The 17,811-nt window shown below is 34.3% G+C and overlaps 9 protein-coding genes and 2 pseudogenes across 11 annotated transcripts, besides 3 other annotated features; 5 read left to right on the top strand and 6 right to left on the bottom strand.

The window, feature by feature from the left end:
* Positions 1-9,364: part of a mobile genetic element that runs on past the window's edge.
* Positions 1-11,333: part of a mobile genetic element that runs on past the window's edge.
* Positions 91-675, top strand: TVAGG3_0534250 (uncharacterized protein; the record flags this gene model as incomplete). Its single annotated transcript, XM_051237718.1, has 1 exon — positions 91-675. The coding sequence occupies one exon, from the start codon at positions 91-93 to the stop codon at positions 673-675; it is 585 nt and encodes a 194-aa protein (XP_051095542.1).
* TVAGG3_0534240 lies at positions 1,070-1,614 on the top strand (annotated as a pseudogene). The gene has a single exon. A coding segment is annotated over exon 1 (545 nt).
* TVAGG3_0534230 lies at positions 1,661-1,980 on the top strand (annotated as a pseudogene). The gene has a single exon. A coding segment is annotated over exon 1 (320 nt).
* TVAGG3_0534220 (organellar and viral DNA polymerase type B) lies at positions 2,835-3,245 on the top strand (the record flags this gene model as incomplete). The annotated part of the gene is made up of 1 exon (XM_051237717.1): positions 2,835-3,245. The coding sequence occupies one exon, from the start codon at positions 2,835-2,837 to the stop codon at positions 3,243-3,245; it is 411 nt and encodes a 136-aa protein (XP_051095541.1).
* On the bottom strand, positions 3,813-4,508 carry TVAGG3_0534210 (protein of unknown function, DUF4106 family; the record flags this gene model as incomplete). Its single annotated transcript, XM_051237716.1, has 1 exon — positions 3,813-4,508. One exon carries the CDS (start codon positions 4,506-4,508, stop codon positions 3,813-3,815), a length of 696 nt encoding a protein of 231 aa, XP_051095540.1.
* Positions 4,724-5,176, top strand: TVAGG3_0534200 (uncharacterized protein; the record flags this gene model as incomplete). The annotated part of the gene is made up of 1 exon (XM_051237715.1): positions 4,724-5,176. One exon carries the CDS (start codon positions 4,724-4,726, stop codon positions 5,174-5,176), a length of 453 nt encoding a protein of 150 aa, XP_051095539.1.
* TVAGG3_0534190 (protein of unknown function, DUF4108 family) lies at positions 5,193-5,612 on the bottom strand (the record flags this gene model as incomplete). Its single annotated transcript, XM_051237714.1, has 1 exon — positions 5,193-5,612. The coding sequence occupies one exon, from the start codon at positions 5,610-5,612 to the stop codon at positions 5,193-5,195; it is 420 nt and encodes a 139-aa protein (XP_051095538.1).
* On the bottom strand, positions 5,651-6,886 carry TVAGG3_0534180 (uncharacterized protein; the record flags this gene model as incomplete). Its single annotated transcript, XM_051237713.1, has 1 exon — positions 5,651-6,886. The coding sequence occupies one exon, from the start codon at positions 6,884-6,886 to the stop codon at positions 5,651-5,653; it is 1,236 nt and encodes a 411-aa protein (XP_051095537.1).
* On the bottom strand, positions 6,916-7,731 carry TVAGG3_0534170 (uncharacterized protein; the record flags this gene model as incomplete). Its single annotated transcript, XM_051237712.1, has 1 exon — positions 6,916-7,731. One exon carries the CDS (start codon positions 7,729-7,731, stop codon positions 6,916-6,918), a length of 816 nt encoding a protein of 271 aa, XP_051095536.1.
* TVAGG3_0534150 (protein of unknown function, DUF4106 family) lies at positions 10,287-11,198 on the bottom strand (the record flags this gene model as incomplete). Its single annotated transcript, XM_051237711.1, has 1 exon — positions 10,287-11,198. The coding sequence occupies one exon, from the start codon at positions 11,196-11,198 to the stop codon at positions 10,287-10,289; it is 912 nt and encodes a 303-aa protein (XP_051095535.1).
* Positions 11,334-11,931: 598 nt separating the features above from the next.
* Positions 11,932-13,436, bottom strand: TVAGG3_0534130 (protein of unknown function, DUF4106 family; the record flags this gene model as incomplete). The annotated part of the gene is made up of 1 exon (XM_051237710.1): positions 11,932-13,436. A coding segment is annotated over one exon (1,505 nt), but the record flags the coding sequence as incomplete, so codon positions are not given.
* A 1,961-nt stretch (positions 13,437-15,397) lies between these two features.
* Positions 15,398-17,811: part of a mobile genetic element that runs on past the window's edge.

Raw genomic sequence — 17,811 nt, 5'->3', positions numbered from 1 at the left:
TTTTCAAATAGAACTAACGCCTTCATGTTCGCAGTATATTTTCATGGTCAGTACAAAGGTTCTGATGGTCTAATAGAAAAATTTGATAAAATGAAAATCTTTACAATTCGCTCAGACGAAAGTCTTGAGAAAACTCTAAATGACTTCCAAACTCAAATAAACAAATACTACTGGGAATTTCAGGAAAAATACCACTCTTTACTAAATGGAACGTACTATCTGAAACTAGAATATAACAAGATGAATTCCACCGTTTCATTTCAAAAGATTGAAATTAACCCTCCAAGAGATACAGAGTTTTTATATTGGGGAGTAGACAAGCGTTCTTGGGCACAATTTCTTCGGTTACTAAACCAGAACGAACCATTACCACCAGATGGTCCATTTAATTTTATACTTCCACCAGCAGATTTGACAGTTTATAGAAACGTGTTTGACCCTCAAAATGTTATGTGTCATGCAAGTTTCAGTTCAAGCAACAACAGTTTTCTTTGTATTGGTAAGGACTTTTATGACTTTGCTTCTAAATTCTACGAACCACCTAGTAACAGTTTCTCTGACTTTCAAGTTTGGTTCACAACAAACGGTGTGCAGCATATAATACCACTGTACTATGACTTTTATCTCGAATTGTCTTTCATATACAACTACGGAAAAGTGCTGAAAAAGTATTGAAAAATATATTTTAGGTGAAGAGGTGAGATCTCACCTCTTTTCTCACCTCTTTTCTCACCCTCTTGAATTTTCATGAATTTCCTTAAGATAGAAAATATATTTTAGGGTAGATGTTTTTTTAGGTGGAACCAGGTCACCAGGTCACCAGGTCACCAGGTCATTTTAACTTCTTTTAAAAAGTGTGACAACATGACATTTTGACAACATCGTAGAAAACACACAAAACTCTTGAATTTGTTGCTGAACTCGGCAAAAATATATTTTAGGTGAAGAGGTGAGATCTCACCCGTTTTTTCACCTGTTTTTTCACCCGTTGAATTTTCATGAATTTTCCCGAAATAAAAAATAAAGTTAGTTTTTTAAAAAAAATATTTTTTATTTTTATTGTAAGAACATGTTAGCAACAACAGCACCAAACTCGTTAGTCATGAACCCAACTTCAATGTTAGTAGAGATGAAAAGCTTCATTCCTTCTTCATATACTTTCGAAACAAAAATCCAGAAGATAAAGCAAGAACTTCTCCAAGGAGATTTAGATTGCACTGCGAAAGATGAAACAAATGAAGAATATCTTTATGAAATGCAGGATATTATTGACCATCTACCTAAACTTCCTGAAATCCAACAACAAAGCTCACTATTCCAGAATTCGATGAAATAGAAGTCAAAGCAACTGACTCAGTTGAAATTAAGAAGTTCATACGTAAGGTAAACTATGAATTCCTTGGATTTCATTGCAACCACAAAGTCATGGACAAAGACTGCGACATGTTATATAAGAACATCTCTGACATATATAAATCTGGGGAGTTTAAGACCTACGACAACTTTTTTCGTTAGTTGCTGAATGTGTATGGCAGATAAGAGATGAAGATAGAAGAGGTAAGGTATGGAACCAACAGATAAAACCGCAACTTTTGAGTTAAAGAAAACCATTGACGCCTTAGTCATACTTGCAGGTAAGGTTTCAGAATATAACGCAAAAATGAACCCACAATGTTCAAAATGTAAAGCAGCAATGAGGAAATATAACTACTCCGTCAAAGAGATAGAACGTATGCGAAACGACTATGCTGACTTAAAGAAAGAAGCAGAGAAACCAGCAGAAGATAAAATGGACATGTTAGCATTTCTGAACAAAAACTATCCAACAGCTGACGATTTCCTTCTTTCAGATGTCAAGAAGAAATATAAAGAAACTTTCGGCATTGTTAAACATTCGATGTACTGACAGAGGAAATCGAAGCCACAAAACTGTTTAGGATTTCAAATATACATCGTACAATTCATGTAAGACGCTTGTGAAAAAGAGGTGAAAAAAGAGGTGAGAAAACAGGTGAGATCTCACCTCTTCACCTAAAATATATTTTTATTGAATTCTGAGTAAAATGACATATGGAACACATACTTTTTCAGTAAGGACATATGGGGTGAAAAAAGAGGTGAGAAAACAGGTGAGATCTCACCTCTTCACCTAAAATATATTTTTGCCTGATTTACACTCATTGACGATGAAGTCTTGACAAAACATTGACGATGAAATACAACAACAAAACATTTACGATGAAATCTATTTCCTGTGTTGTTGTCAAAATGTCATGTTGTCACCATTTTCAAAAAGATGTTAGTTGACCTGGTGACCTGGTGGCCTGGTGACCTGGTGACCTGGTTCCACCTAAAATATATTTTTGCTGGAAAATGACGATGAAATCATGATATAACTGTATTTTTTTTACGAAGAGAACTTTTGCACTTCGTCAAAAAAATAGCGTTTACCATATACTACGCTTATGAAAATCGTGAAAAATTGCGAGTAGGTGAAAAACCCTGGTCGCCAAAACTCTATGAAAATCGTAAAAAAACTCTATGAAATCATATCTTTTATACAAGATAGAAAAAATAAAATAACGCTAGTTTTTTTAAAATATTTTTTTTTATTTTGTATGTAAGAACAGGAAATGACAAACACTGAGTTTGAAACAGTTAAAAAGATAGACAATGACACCAAAGTGGTTAGAATAGGTGATTTAAACGTAAGATACTCAAAGAAATACAAAAAATATTCTTTGTCAGACATTATATCTCCATCTGGAAAGAAAACATGGCATTGGGTTGGAATTGCTTCAACTCAGAAAATTTTGACAAGAAATCCTGAGCTTATGATATCGGTAAGATTCTATGGAACTACAGCATATCTCATTGACAAAAGTCTTATACCGATAGTTTTGTTATGGATTGACCCAGTTGTTGGATATAATTTCATAACATATGGTTCATTCGATACGGAACGTTGCAGTGAGGGCTTACTTTACATCGTTCAGAAACCGAAGGACTTCAATACAAAGAGATATAAGATAGGAAGAACATATAATATAACTCAAAGATATGACAGTACAGTCAATAGAGTTAAGGTTGTGTTCGTTAACGATATGAGAGCTGCAGAAACAGAACTGCTTGAAGTTTTTGAGAAAAGGTATGGTGCTCCCACGAAAGGTAAAGAAACGTTTGAAGTAGATGAGATAGATAGTGCTATAAAATTATTTGACGAAGTTGCTGAAAAATACATGTAAAGCGTTTATTTTTGGTCTTGACTTCAGATGGCTCAGGTAGCTCAATGAGGTAAATTGTCTTGTCCGAGTCCTTCTGGCATTCCGAGTCCTTCCTTCCGACAGGAAAAAATTTTCCTTCCAACAGGAAGAACTCTTCCTTCCAACAGGAAAAAATTTTCCTTCCAACTGGAAGAACTCTTCCTTCCAACAGGAAAAAATTTTCCTTCCGACAGGAAAAAATTTTCCTTCCAACAGGAAAAATTTTTCCAGTTGTCCGTCCGTAAACCATTCAAATTTTCGAAAATTGAGAACTTTTTGGTCGAACGACAGGAAAAGTTTTTCCTTCCAACAGGAAAAATTTTTCCTTCCAACAGGAAAAGTTTTTCCTTCCAACAGGAAAAGTTTTTCCTTCCAACAGGAAAAGTTTTTCCTTCCAACAGGAAAAGTTCTTCCTTCCGACAGGAAAAGTTCTTCCTTCCGACAGGACACAAACGAATGTCCGACGTACCACCAACCGAGTCCATTCCAAAGCCAGAAGAACCGACAGCCCCAGCACCACAACAGACTAAGACTCAACACTTACATTTTTTACGCTTGACCCCTCACAATTTGAACTTTGTTCGCGTAGATGTGAATTCTGAAAGAAGTATGAGGGTCTTGTATGACTTTGTACTTCTCCCATAGTTCATGTCTGTCAAACTTACCTGCCATGGACTCTTTCATAAGTTCCATGAAATCGTCTTCGGACAATCCGGGGAAAAGTATAATATCAGTAAGTATTCTCTTTACATCCTTACTTAAACTCTTGGCTGTCTGTACACAAATGACAACTGAGATGTTAAAGTGTCTGAGCTTCTTAAGAATTCGACACATATCTTGTTCTCTGTTCTTTAACAAAGGATGAGAGGCGAAATCATCTAAGATAAGAAGACATCTGTGAGGGTAAGTCTTCCAATCGTAAGATTGCAATTTCTTCGAAATGTATTCTATCTCTTTCTGTTTGTTTCTGAAGTGTTTCTTCTCTAATATTCTCTGCATTTCCTCATTTGGGTCTTTAAACTTCGAATTGACATACTCATTTATAGCATTGTACTTCAAAACTCTTCTTTGGTACTTCTTTATCCAATCTAACAACTCAGTATCTTTTATACATACTAGTTTTGACTTCTTTATAATATCTTTGAACGAATTGACGGTTTGGTCAAATTGACCAGAAGTACTACAAATGACTACTAACTCATAGAATGGGTTCTTCTCATCTAGTTCTTGTTGTTGTGCAGCCATTTTAAGATAAGTGAAAGTCTTACCCGACCCAGGTGGTGCAATTAGACCTGTTATACCATTCTGAGCAAATAAGAACTTGTCATGTATGGGTTTTATCTGAGCATTTTCCAACTTCCTCTTGTTCTTGTTTAAAACATTCTCAAATTTCTTGTCAATGTCAGCAAACTTTTTTCTAACATATTTTTAGAAAAATTAAAACTTTTATCTTTTAGAAAATGTCTAGCGATTTCGCCATCTATATTCGAGACAAGCTTTTCGACAGCAAAACATCTGTAGACCATAAAATCTTACATAGTGTAAACAAGAAAGGTGAATTTGTTCTAAAGTTCTGTTTCTGGGAATATGACAAGAACCATAAAACATTAAGCAGAGCAGTCTTAAAATTTGTCAATGACAGACTTGTTGACAGAGATGACGCCTCTTGGAGAGATGAAGTCCAACAAAACTTCTTAGAATGCAAAGAAGACACATGCGCTGTTCTTGAAGATGAAATAGAAAACAGAATAGAAGAGCTATTAAAGGACAAAGAACTTTTACAAAAATATGGTTCTGAGAAGTTTGACATAACTCCACCAGAAAAGAAGAAGAGAGAAAAGAAAGAAAAGAAAGTAGAAGAAGAGAAGAAAGAGCCAGAGCCAGTTCCACCGAAGAAGAAATTTGACATGTAAAAATAAAATTTTATTTTTAGAACATTTCTGGGTCAATGTCAATGTTCTCTTCCTCTTTAGGAGCAAACACCGGCTTAGACTCTAAAATCTTTTTACCCAATTTACCTTGAACTTCTACAACTTTAGACTCATAATATTCATAGTCGTCTGCTTTCTTTGGTTCATAAGGTATAACAAGTTTGTATGCTTTGCCTTCTTTAAGGTTTGAAAACCTTCTGTCAAAACTTTCTTTGACTGTTAACAAACCTTCTATGTCTAAGTCTTCAAATTTCGCACCATTTTTAGTCACAATAGCAAACTTAACTGGTTCGATGTTCCAAACTTTGTCATATGTAGACTTTTCAAAATGGTAGAAGTAAACATTCAAATATGTGAATGGGTCTAGTTCTTCTTTAAGTCCTGACATGTACTTGTTGACTGAGATGAATTTTGCCATCTTTTCTATCGGATAAAAAAAATATTTTTTTTTAAAATTTACTCAGAAAAATTTTTCTTTGTATATACACCATTCTGTACGTCTAAAAGACTTTTGACATTTGCCAAGAATGTTCGTTTAGACGCTGTCATATAACCATACTCTTGACAATACTGTTTATACGAATCGTACAATGACCTTTCATCTAAACACTCAAAGTCAGTTTCATCTATGAACAGTTCATATACACTCTTGTTTGCTTCTAACAATGTTTGTCTCTCTTCGGTATGTGGAATTTGTCTTGGATTGAACTTAGAAATATCTAATGTCATGAAATATGAGAACAAGTGGTTGTAAAAGTCAGATGTCAAAGTTTCTGCTAAGTCGTCAAAATATTCTGTATCTTGCATATGAGAATCTGACGTTCTGACAACTACATATCTTCTGTCAGAACTTTCTAACTTCATCGGAACAGCGTTGTTTGAAACCATGACGAAGTTTGCAACATTTTCACAAACTCTTTGGTCTTTATATTTTCTTTCAACAACTCCAACTTTGTCTGTTATAAGACTCTTCAAAGCATCTGAGTTCAAAACTTTTGTTGTATCTATACTTTGAAGTTCATTGCAAACTATAAGTTTCATATTCTCTATTGAGGAGTTAAACTTGCCACAGATGTTTTCTAAGTTTGTCATATTCGGATTCGAATAGCCCTCTAACAGTTTGCATAAGATATCTGTAAAGAAAGTGTTCTTACCAGTTCCTTGTTTTCCAATTATGATGAGAGCAGTTTCATTTTTAGCACTTGGATGTTGTAAGATGTTTGCAAACCAACATAAGATATACTCATAGACTCTTTCGTTTCCATTGCATATAATTTCTTTGACATGGTCTAACCAAGCTTCTATAACATTTTCTTTCCATTCTACTTGTTCGTATTTATATCCAGTGAAGATAGAATAGAAGTTTGGAGAAGGTGTATAGAACTTTATACCACGAACTGAAAAATCTTCTAACTTTGACAATAAGATATCCCAAGCATCTAACATCTTCATACCAACTTGTACGACTTTTATTTTCTTAAGTTTCTGTCTACATTCTTGTTCTGAAACTATTGTTGCTCTTGGTTTGTTAAAGACAACATCCCATTCTTTCATAACATAACATTCTGGGGAAGAGTCGACATAAATGACTAAACGTTTCAAATTCTCGACTGCTTTGTTATAGTCTCTAAATGGACACATATTTCTGAAGGCTTGGAAGTCATAAAAATCTGAAACATCTATTCTGTACATTTTTATAAAAATAAAAAAAAATATTTTTTTTATTCTTGACTTTGTTGTTGCATTTGTTCCATTTGTTCCATTTGTTGCATTTGTTGTTCTTGAGCTATTTGTTGTTGAAGTTGTTCTTGTAGTACAATACTTTCACCAGTTGCATCTTCCAATTCGAAACTTTCTGCCGTCATTGACAAATACATAGGACATAAAAGTTTTACAGGAACAAAGTTTGCGTCAACTAAGGTTAAGTTTATGTTTGCTAAAGTGTTTGAGTTTACTAAAGCTGAAAACTCTGCATTCGAATGAACAATAGGCAAACCAGCAGAGAATGTGTTGTTTATACGCATAAGTATCTTTTGGTCATAATAGTTTCTGTCGACATTCGAATAACACTTTGAACCTAAGTTTGAAACAATATATAAAATAGGTGTACTTAAAGTCAATGGAACAGACATTCCTTGTATGACACCTTTTCCTGTTATAGGAAACTGTTGGTAGTAAAAACCAGATATAAGTTTTGTATTATAGCTCATATTGTTTATAGTAAACTCAGTCGGACATCCAAACATAATGAAACCTGCTCTAGTTGCAGCACATGTTACACCCGTACTTAAAGTATTAAATAAGTCAACAAAACCTGTTGGTGGTATATCTGAGTAAGTATCTTCAAAGAAGTATTTTTTACCATTCACAACAACAAAGTCTTCTGGTGTCAAAAGAGCAAAACAGGCTTTAGTCGTCATTGTGTTTAAAGTTAGTTTACAATATCGTCCTTGAGGACTTTGTAAGTTTGTTGTTATAGAATTATATGACTCAGGGTTTTTAGTCGTAATAGTATAAACCACTATGTCTTCTGCCATTTACTTAGCAACTAAATTTTAATGAAATGTTGTGGTCGTCAAATATTTTTATGACGTCTGGGAAACTATATTTTAAGTTCAACGTTTCACCTCCTTTCATAACGTATATCTTGTCAATGACATTATATGAAACACCACAGCAACTAACGTCGGGTTCTATTTCTTTGATGTTTATATCGTCTGCCTCTGTCAAAAGTTTCAATAGTTCTTTCAAAACTTCATGAGGTGCGATGACATATGAGTTCACTTTTACAGGGTTGTGTTCGACCAAGTTTAACATTATACCTAAAGCTTGACAAATCTTCTCCTGAGTTTTAAGTTTGTCTTTAAGTTGTTGGTAGTCATTTCGAATATCTGCAACAGAACTTAACTCTCTGCTAACTTCAGGGTATGTTGGTTGTTCTTTTACAGGAACTATTGTTATACCATCTTCGTCCTCGTATGGTTTCCCCACTTCAACATCTCTGTCTTTGACATTGACAACAACACTTTGACTGTTTGTTTGAGTTGGTGAATTTAACTTCACATCTGCCACCGCCATTAAACCTTTTGAAACACTTACGCTTCTATTTTTCGGAAATGACATTTTACTTAGAATAAAAAGATGGACGTATTTGAGTATCTCTTCGAATTGAAGCAGAACAAAGTTTACACACACAAACAATACAAATACATTGACAGAATAGTTCTTTATACAAACAATGGAAAATGTTATAGAATAGCAGTCTTTGCTGAACCAAAATATTTTCATAAAGCAAAGAAAGTTGGTATAACTGAAATGGTGAAAGTTCTTGACGTTGACAAAAATATAACAACAAAACTTACAGATATTTCTAAAGGTAAGTTTATCTTACAATTTTATGTCAAAACTGGCGTACTGTCAATATTTGACGGAGAGAAGTCAGTTCAAGAACAACTTACTGACCTGCTGCCAAAATCTGCTCGATGGAAGCTGTCGTTATGCCAATCTGAGGAGCCCCAGCAGGTTTCATCGAACGAATCTTCAAAAGAGCATCTTCCGTGAAGAGTGCTATTGGTTTTGTAAACTTCTTTGCTTTCAATTCATCTGGACCGTCTCTGTCACCAGTATATTGTATTTGAACTGTACCAACAGTTGAAATACCACCCATAAAGTCTTCTGAGTCAGCAAATGGAATGCCAAGCCAAAAGTTTGAACGGTCTCTATTTGTATATTGAGTTTTTTGACCTCCTGCATGAGTCCATACTTTCACATATGGCATAATAGAACTTTGCATTTCAGGGTTAATGGTTGTTGTGAAGTTGTTGTTAAAGTTCATAGCATCTAATGTCAAGTTGTATGACCTCATATCTTCAACTGTAGAATATTCTTCTCTTGGATAATATTTGCCATCTATGTTTATATGATATTTAATACCGGGGTTGTAGAAACAAGAATAGTCATTTATAGTTCGTCTGAACAGTACAAACATAGTATCTGCATGTTTCATTGCAGTTGTTAAAGCAATATCTGTTCTTGCACCTGGGTCAGCACTCTTTGGTTTCCAACTTCACCTGCAAAGTCTTTGACAGATATTTGGTGTATAGGGAACATAAGTGGAACTGCAATATATTTGGCAGCTAAAGCATTTGAAATATCTGGGTCCAACATATAGACTGCAAGTCTGCTTTTATTCTCTTGCATTCAAATTTTTCGCATGTGAACTTAACTGGGTCCCAAGCAGTTCCAGCAGCATTGAAATAATAGTTTACTTCAGTGTTGAAGTTTGAGAAACCAAAGTCTAAGTCAACTTTGTCTTTGCAAAAGTCGGCGAATGACGTTTGATTTGCTCCCTTTACGTCTGTAAGAGTGAATGGGTCTTGTGTTGGTGCAATGACTAAGTTATTTTTGCTTGGAGTAAGTTCGATAGAAATTTTTCTGCCCAGTTTGGCAAGTATCTTAAAAACCTGAAGATGAGGAAAGATGACAAGGAACTCTAAGTTTCAGTTTTACTTTGGTTACTGCTGCTGCAGTTTGTCCAGAAAGGTCAACATAAACTCCTGGAACGTTAGGGTCAAGTCTTCTTATTTCTCAATAGTTGCATACTGGTCTGTTTGTTCTCTAGCTTGTGGTTGTACTGAGTTTCTCAAAGCGAACCATTCATAGTTTGCCCATGTTACTGTTTGAACTAAGTCAGAGTTAGAATATATCTTATATCCCATGAAAACTTCTGGAGCATATTGGTATCCGACATAGAAAATTCCATTGCAACCTTTCTTGTCAGACAACTTGGCAGAAGGTTTTATTTCAATGTCTTGTTCCACGTATAAGAATGAGTTGTCAATAGAAATTATATGAAACCTGTCGCAAGCAATATCTACTGTTGTTGAAGAACCTTCTCCAAACTCACCTACGTTTCCATAAGAAACAGCAGTTGTATATTCGTAAGTTCCAGGAACTATTTCTGACCTTCTAATGGCATTGTCGCATTCGTTATACCATTCGGAAACATTTCCATTCATGGCATCCAAAACTGTTGGCGTTATATTCTGAGCGGCGTACATTTCATATGTGTAAAAATATAGAATAGTTGGATTTATATGTCATAATAGAACCCACGTGGACCAAGCTTTACTTTCTTCCTGACTGAGTTTTTAACTCTTCTTTTTCCTTCATTGCCACTACTTTCACTAGATGAAGTTACTTCTTCACTACTTTCACTTTGTTCTACTCTTCTCTTCTTCTTTGGTGTCGCTTTTGGTAACTTGCCCTCTGCTTCAAGTTGTTGCATCTTTGCCTCATGTTCACCTAGTATGTTGTAAATTTCCCATGTCCTTTTTGCCTTTGGGCTCTGGTCGCCCGTCTCAGGTAACCTATATCCTAGAAAGATTTTGTCATAGTTTGTATTTGAGTCTTCGCGTATTGTTTGCATGACTCTTTCCTGAGTTTCCGGTTCAAGCTCTTCAAACAGAGCTTGTCCATATGGAATAAGCTCGTTTCCAAATATATGTTTTTGTAGCCATTCTGGTTTTCTTTCCATGTTACCAACAATATCTTTTGTGAATGGGAAAGCTTTTACCCAACGTTTCAGGCTTGGGTCATTTATTTCTGTAGTTGGTTTTATTTTGTCAAGGAACATGTTTTTCAATACTAACATTTCATTTGGTACTGTCCATTTGAGTTTTCTTAAATATTCATCCCTTCTCGGTTCATTGTCTGCAAAGTAAGTTTTTATGACATTTTGTAAACTTTCGTTTGCAAGGTCATGTACAATAGGTTCTCTTCCTTCTGTCTCCCTAACTTTCTTTCTAAACTCTTCACCAAATATACCATCTCTATGGTTCTGTGTAGTTCTTTGAGATAAATGTTTTAGAACGTCAGGTGTTATATTTCCATCAGCCATGTTCATTTCATACTGGTCCAAAATATCTGCATCTTTCATATCTTTCAATGGCATTAAAGCCGCGCTTAAAATACCAGCTATATCTGGTTCACCATTGACTTCCATTGCGTCTACAACTTCTTGGAATTGTGGTTGTAAGTTTATGAACCACCTATCCGGGTTAGCTTTATGACCCCATCTCATTGTAGTTCCATAGTCTGCAGAAACAAAAGTAGGTTTGTTTCCATCTTGGTTAGGTTCTGAATGAACTTTAAACAAAGTTTCATTTCTATATGTTTTGTTGAAATTTAACCTTTTATTTTCACCGAGTTCAGCCAAAGATTGAACGTTAAATGCTCGTAAGTAAAAAGGGTTGTTGTATTTGCGTACATTTTCTTTCAGTACTTCCATTCTATGCTGAATATTTTCATCTGGTGTTGGAGTCTTTTGTATGTCGGCAAACATTTTTCGATATTCTTCTACTATGTCAGCCGAATTTTTTTTAGACTCTTGGAAAGATTCCATATTCTCCGCATACTCTTGTTGAGGGTCAAGATTTTTCGGCTGTTCCAAATCTTCATCTAGTTCTGTGAAGTTAGTTTCCAAAGGAGGGACTTGTTCGTTTCCTTCAGGCTCTTCTAGCTGTTGTTGCTGAACTATTTCTTCCATGTCTGGTTGTATCTGAACTTCTTCCTGTGGAGTTTCTTGTACCTCATCTGCTGGCATTTCATATATTCCGAGACCGTTTTCAACAAGTTCCCTTTCTAAGTCATCCGGACTCATAAACCTTTCTTCTTTCGTTCCGTCTCTATTTTTTACGCGTTTCATGAAGAGAGTTAAATTGTCATTTAGCTCTGACATCAAATATCTCGGAGTAAATTCGTTCATGTCATTTGGATGATATGCTATTAAATCATATCCCTTAGCGAGCTTGTATTTTCCAGGTTTGAGATTATATCCCCTTTGGTGCAGAGCCATAAAGCTAAATAGGTTCGGGTCAGTATTTCCTTCCTTGAACTTTTTAATAGCTTCTTTATATCTGTCACTAAAGTCAATACTATCTGGGTAACCATAGTCTTCCTTAAGCATTTTTAAGAATTCTTGGTTTCCTTGTTCTCTACTTCTTTTATGTCCTTGTTCTGTTTGTGGTTGTTGTTGTGCAGGATTTTGAACTGTTGGTTGCTGTGCTGGTTGTGGAGGTGGTTGTTGTGCAGTGTTTTGAACTGTTGGTTGTTGTGCAGGGTTTTGAACTGTTGGTTGCTGTGCTGGTTGTTGTTGTTGTGCTGGATTTTGAACTGTTGGTTGTTGTGTTGGTTTTGGTGCATGCCTGTGTCTGTGTCCATGTGACGATGTAAATGTTTTAGGTAGTCCTGGTGCAGGTGCTTCTCTTGGAGGGTTTGGTGGTATATAGGTTCCACTAGCTAGTATATAAGTTCCACCAGCTGGTATATATGTTCCACCAGCTGGTATATAAGTTCCATCTGCAGCATAGTGTCCTATCTGACTTTTCGTTTTTAAGAAAGCATTTACTAGGTCTGTTTTGGTCTGTTGTAACTCTTTTTCTTGACTTTCCACAACACTTGCTCTAACGGCGTCATAGGCACTTTGAACTACCTGTCTCGTTGCTGCATCTGTTATTTTCGTCATATTTTGTGCTACTTCTCTTAACTCGTTGTCGAAACCTTCAGGCTTCATTTTCTTTCCAGATGAGAAGTCGTTCACTAGTTTCACCTTACTATGAAGAGCTTCGAAGGCGTTCTTAAAGTCAGCATTTGTTAAAGCTTCATTTGAACTATCTTCATCCGCTTGTATTTTTGTCCTTATTGACCCTATAAGCTGGGCTGCTTTAGCGTTGGCTTGGGCATCTAACCAGTCATTGTTAGCTTTTATATATTCTGCGCTTTTCATTGCCTTTTGCATAGCCGCGTCGTCATTTTTACTTTCTTGTGCTAAGTTTTCATACTGTACGGTTTGGTTTTGCAACTGTAAAAGTTTTTCTGCCTTTACATTTGCTTCAACTTCTTTTTTATACTCATCGCTATCCATATATGTCTTCAGGGCTTTTTGTTTTATCTCTTCATCTTTCAGTACTTTATATTGAGTAGTATGGTTTTTCAAATTTATGACATCTTGTTCCATTTTTGCTACTTCTGCTGCTTTTTCTGACACTTTTTTTGCATATTGCTCTGTACTTAGTTCTTTCAGTTGTTCTTCTTTCTTCTTTTTCTCTACGTTTAACTCATTGAGTTTCTTTGTGTGTCTGTCGTATTCTAGTTTCTTTTCGTTTTCACTTATTTGCTTCTGTATGTCTATGTTTGACTTTTTGACATCTGATATTTGATTTTTGAGTGAACTCAAATTCATTTGACTTTGAGGGTTATATGCTGTTCCGTCTGCAGCTCCACCATAGCCTGCCATTTTCGCTAAAAGTGCCGCTCTTAAACCTCCACTCTGTGCACCAAAAACTCGGTTTAAAAGCATAGGATTGCTTGACATTTGTTGCAACATGGTGGGGTCATTCATAATTTGTTGTTGCAACTGTTGTTGTGGTGTCAGTTTTACTATTGGATGTTTCAATGCTCTCTTCCTCTTACGTATATTCTTACGTAGCTTACGTGGCATTTTAAGTGAAGTTAAAAAGCGGTTTTTGACAGATGTTTATATGGCACTTTTTGTTCAGCACAAAAAACTACTCGGTCAAAGTGTTGTCAGTTTTGTAAAATAACTGTCCTATCGTTCTATAATGGGGAAAAGGCTTCTCAAAGTATACTTCCTTGGAACGCCTGTAACTTTTCCTGTAGCGATGATAGACCCTTACTTGTCCGGACAAAGTTATACTATTTTGAGTCCTCTACCGAAAAGTCAACGACAACGACTTTCAAAAATTTTTAGGGCTAGAAGGGGCGCAGCCCCTGGAAAGCCCCACTATACCCAAAAAAAACTCATTTTATACTTCAATTATACTAAACATCTTCGGGGCTAGAGGGCACGAAGTGCCTGGAGGCCCCACTACCTTTTTTTTTTTTTTTTTTTTTTTTTTGTATATATTTATATATGTATATATTTATATATGTATATATTTATATATGTATATATTTATATATGTATATATTTATATATGTATATATTTATATATGTATATATTTATTAGAAACTGCTTCATGCTGTGTTGAGTATTGTTGAATTGGAAACTGCTTCATGCTGCATTGAGTATTGTTGAATAATTTGAAGTAGTGGTTTTTGAAATCAGCACCCCTATGAGAGCGCTGGCGACCGAAACACCACTAGTAAGATTGTGTATTAGAAACTGCTTAATGCTGTGTTGAGTAAGCTTCGATGTCTTTGTAGGATAGCTTTCTGAGAGCGAAACAAGATAGTGTTGAAAAAAAATTTTGAAAATCTGAGAGACTGTGCAAGAGCCAACGACCAAAACGCTACCAGTAAGATACAGCAGTAGTAGCTGCTTCATGCTGCATTGAGTATTGTTGAATAATTTGAAGTAGTGGTTTTTGAAATCAGCACCCCTATGAGAGCGCTGGCGACCGAAACACCACTAGTAAGATTGTGTATTAGAAACTGCTTAATGCTGTGTTGAGTAAGCTTCGATATCTTTATCAGACCACCTTTAAATTAACCACTCACATTCTCACTGTGGTCCATCTAAAATTTGTAAACTTTATGACATAAAATTATATTATATGCAGGATCCCACCTATTACTTAATCTTTTTGGAATAAATGTTTTATAATATTTATCGATTGATTGTAATTTTTTGTATAAAAAAAGTTTTTTATTTATATTAAAAATATATTCGGTTAATGATATTATCTTATAATTTGTAAATAAATCTAGTAATAAAATAACTTTAATAGTTGGTGTCACTTTTTCGAAAATTCTGGTTTTTTCTGTTCCACCTTGAGTCACAACACTTGCCCCGGCTAATTGTGAAGAACCTGGGATAAGTACTCCATGAAATGATTTCATTGGTATCATTAATTTAGAAATAGTTGGCTTAATTAATTTTGTCATTTATGATAAAAATAAAATTACATAATTTAAATTTTTTTCTTTCTCATTTTCTCATTTTCTCATTTTCTCATCCTGTTTTGGTTTCAGCAACTTTTCAAGTTGTTGTCTTGTCAGTAACTTTAATTTTAACTTTGGATCAAATATTGGGTTTCCATCTTTATCTCTTCCAATAACACCATATGGTAGAATCTTCATTTATACTAAAATAAAAATTTAAATTATACCGTTCGCTCTTTTGGAGCTCAGGACTTTCACTCCGTTCTAAAGTTTGTTTCACAAACATTGAGCGTTCATTGAACTCTATACCATGCGAATACAGTCATAAATGGTGGCATGTATTCTTTACTTTGTCCCGTTGTTTGTGTATATCCTGAAACGAAATGTGTATGGTTTCCTTCTCCCTGAGTGTCACTCCAGTAACAATTTATAGCAAACTTAACGTCATCTTTAACATCATATCCTTTACCTTTTGTCATTCCTGACCAATCCCAATATCTATGCTTATGCCAACCTGCTTGAGATGTACTTAAATCTATGTAGTGACTGTGTGCAGGTAAATTTTCACCTGAAATCGTTTTACTTCCACCTGTTTCCTTTGAAGAGTTTGCACAATACAAAAACCTGTCGACTATTTGTTCCCATGCACCAACACCAAACATTACTTGAGGACCTCTTGCATCCATAGATGTATAAATAGAACCTACTGGGTTCATTAAATCAAACATATGAGATATTATAGGATTGTCTCTTTTGAACTTAAAATATAGTGCAACTATTTCAGGTTTCTTCTGGTTTGTGTCAGAATATTTTTTATAATATAATCTTATGTTTTCAGGGTAGGTAAAATCTTGACTATAATATTTATTTCTGTCATCTGTATAATAATATACTATTCTCATTTTTTCTATTGCATTATATCTTTTATATTTATAATAATCTAAATATAATGTTAGCTTTTGTTCATCTACATGTGGTGTTCTGTTGTCATCTCCATAGTCATAATAATATGGTGCTGGAGCTAGGTTAGACAATGTCATATCTGTCATTTCATAAACTCTTAAATATTTCTTTTGTTCGTCTCCATATAAGTTTAAGTAACAGTTGTTGACTAATGGAACTTTAACTCGTGTGCCATCATTCTTTTTATAACTTACATACATTTCATTGTTATTTTTCGGAATGATTTTACACCGTGTACCATTTTTTAAGGACTGTACAAACTGCCATCTAAAATATTTATTTTCTTCATTGACCGAAAAGTCACCAACAATAGTTTCAATATTTTTTGTTGTTCCTATCAAACTTTGGTATATTTCGTTAACATATTCCTTATCTGCTTTCTTCATTAACTCATCGTTAACATAAGTTTTATCCGCTTTAAGGTCTAAACATCCTGAAACCCATCCTGTATCAGCTTTAGTTTTAAAAATCTTCGATGTCCATTCATGATACCATTCAACCCTTTCTTTAATTTCATTATCTTTTTCATCCACATATTCCTTATCTGCCTTCTTCTCTAACTCACTAGCCACATATTCCTTATCCGCTTTCTTCATTATGTCATTTAGGAAACCTTTTATGAATTCCTCATTTAAATTAAATCTTCCAATCTTCAAAACTTTGGGAAATGCATTTAATGCGTAATATCTTTGTTCTTCTGGTGGAATTGATGTTATATCATCCGTTATACCTTTAATTTTAGAATTCATAAATAAAATTTCTTTTATATTTGATATCACTGCACCACCTTTGCAAACGAATTCGAAATGGTCATTTTTCAATACTATCTCCAAATCTCCATATTTTAACCTTTGCGTTTGTTCTGCCATCTTTGAATTATATGCATATATGGCGTATGTAATGGTCTGAAGGACCTGGGTGCTTTGCGCCTTAAGTTGTTGTGGTTGCTGTTGTTTAATCATTTATTATGATTTAAAAATAAATATTTAATCCGTTATCTCATCAGCTATTTTCTCTATTTGAAATTGCCATAATATTTCATTCATAAATTCTAAATCACAATCAAATAGGTCAGTTATTCTAAATTTAATATTTGATAAATCTTTTGAATGAAGAATAAATGAATTCCCGGATAATTGAAACGGATATGATAAAGAAAATGTGTTTAAGTTGATGGATAAAATGTTTTGTATTGATGGGTAAGAGTTAGGGTCTAATGTTTGATGTGAAAATCTCATTGGGGTATTAACTTTATCACATTTGATTAAAATGAAATTGGAACCAGTGTCAGAATACAAAACATCCCAACATCTTTTTCAAAATTTAATATCCCCAATAATGAACGAAGGTGAGGAGTACAAAATTTAATTTTCAGCGGAAATTTAATAAGGTTATTTATTTCATCAAGTTCAAAAAGTTTATCAGGTTTTGATTTAAAATTTTCTTCATACCATACGATAAATGATTCATTTAAATAACTTAAAATCATGTTAATATCCCATTTCGCTATCACATTATTTATATACATATCATACGTTTTTTCATGGTCATCTTTAATAAATGATATATAATCTGAAGGGTCTAAAAGAATGGGATTAAATTTACCACTCACAGAAACGAGAGTAACATTATAAATTCCACTAACTGTTAAATTTAATTCACAACTATTATTCGAAATAATATTGATAATTGACATTTTTTATTACGATTAAAAATATGGTAAAGCGTTATTTTCCAGTGATAAATAAAA

This window comes from Trichomonas vaginalis, chromosome II, assembly GCF_026262505.1.
Source record: "Trichomonas vaginalis G3 chromosome II, whole genome shotgun sequence".
NCBI lineage: Eukaryota > Parabasalia > Trichomonadida > Trichomonadidae > Trichomonas > Trichomonas vaginalis.
This window is presented reverse-complemented; position numbering and strand designations above follow the sequence as displayed.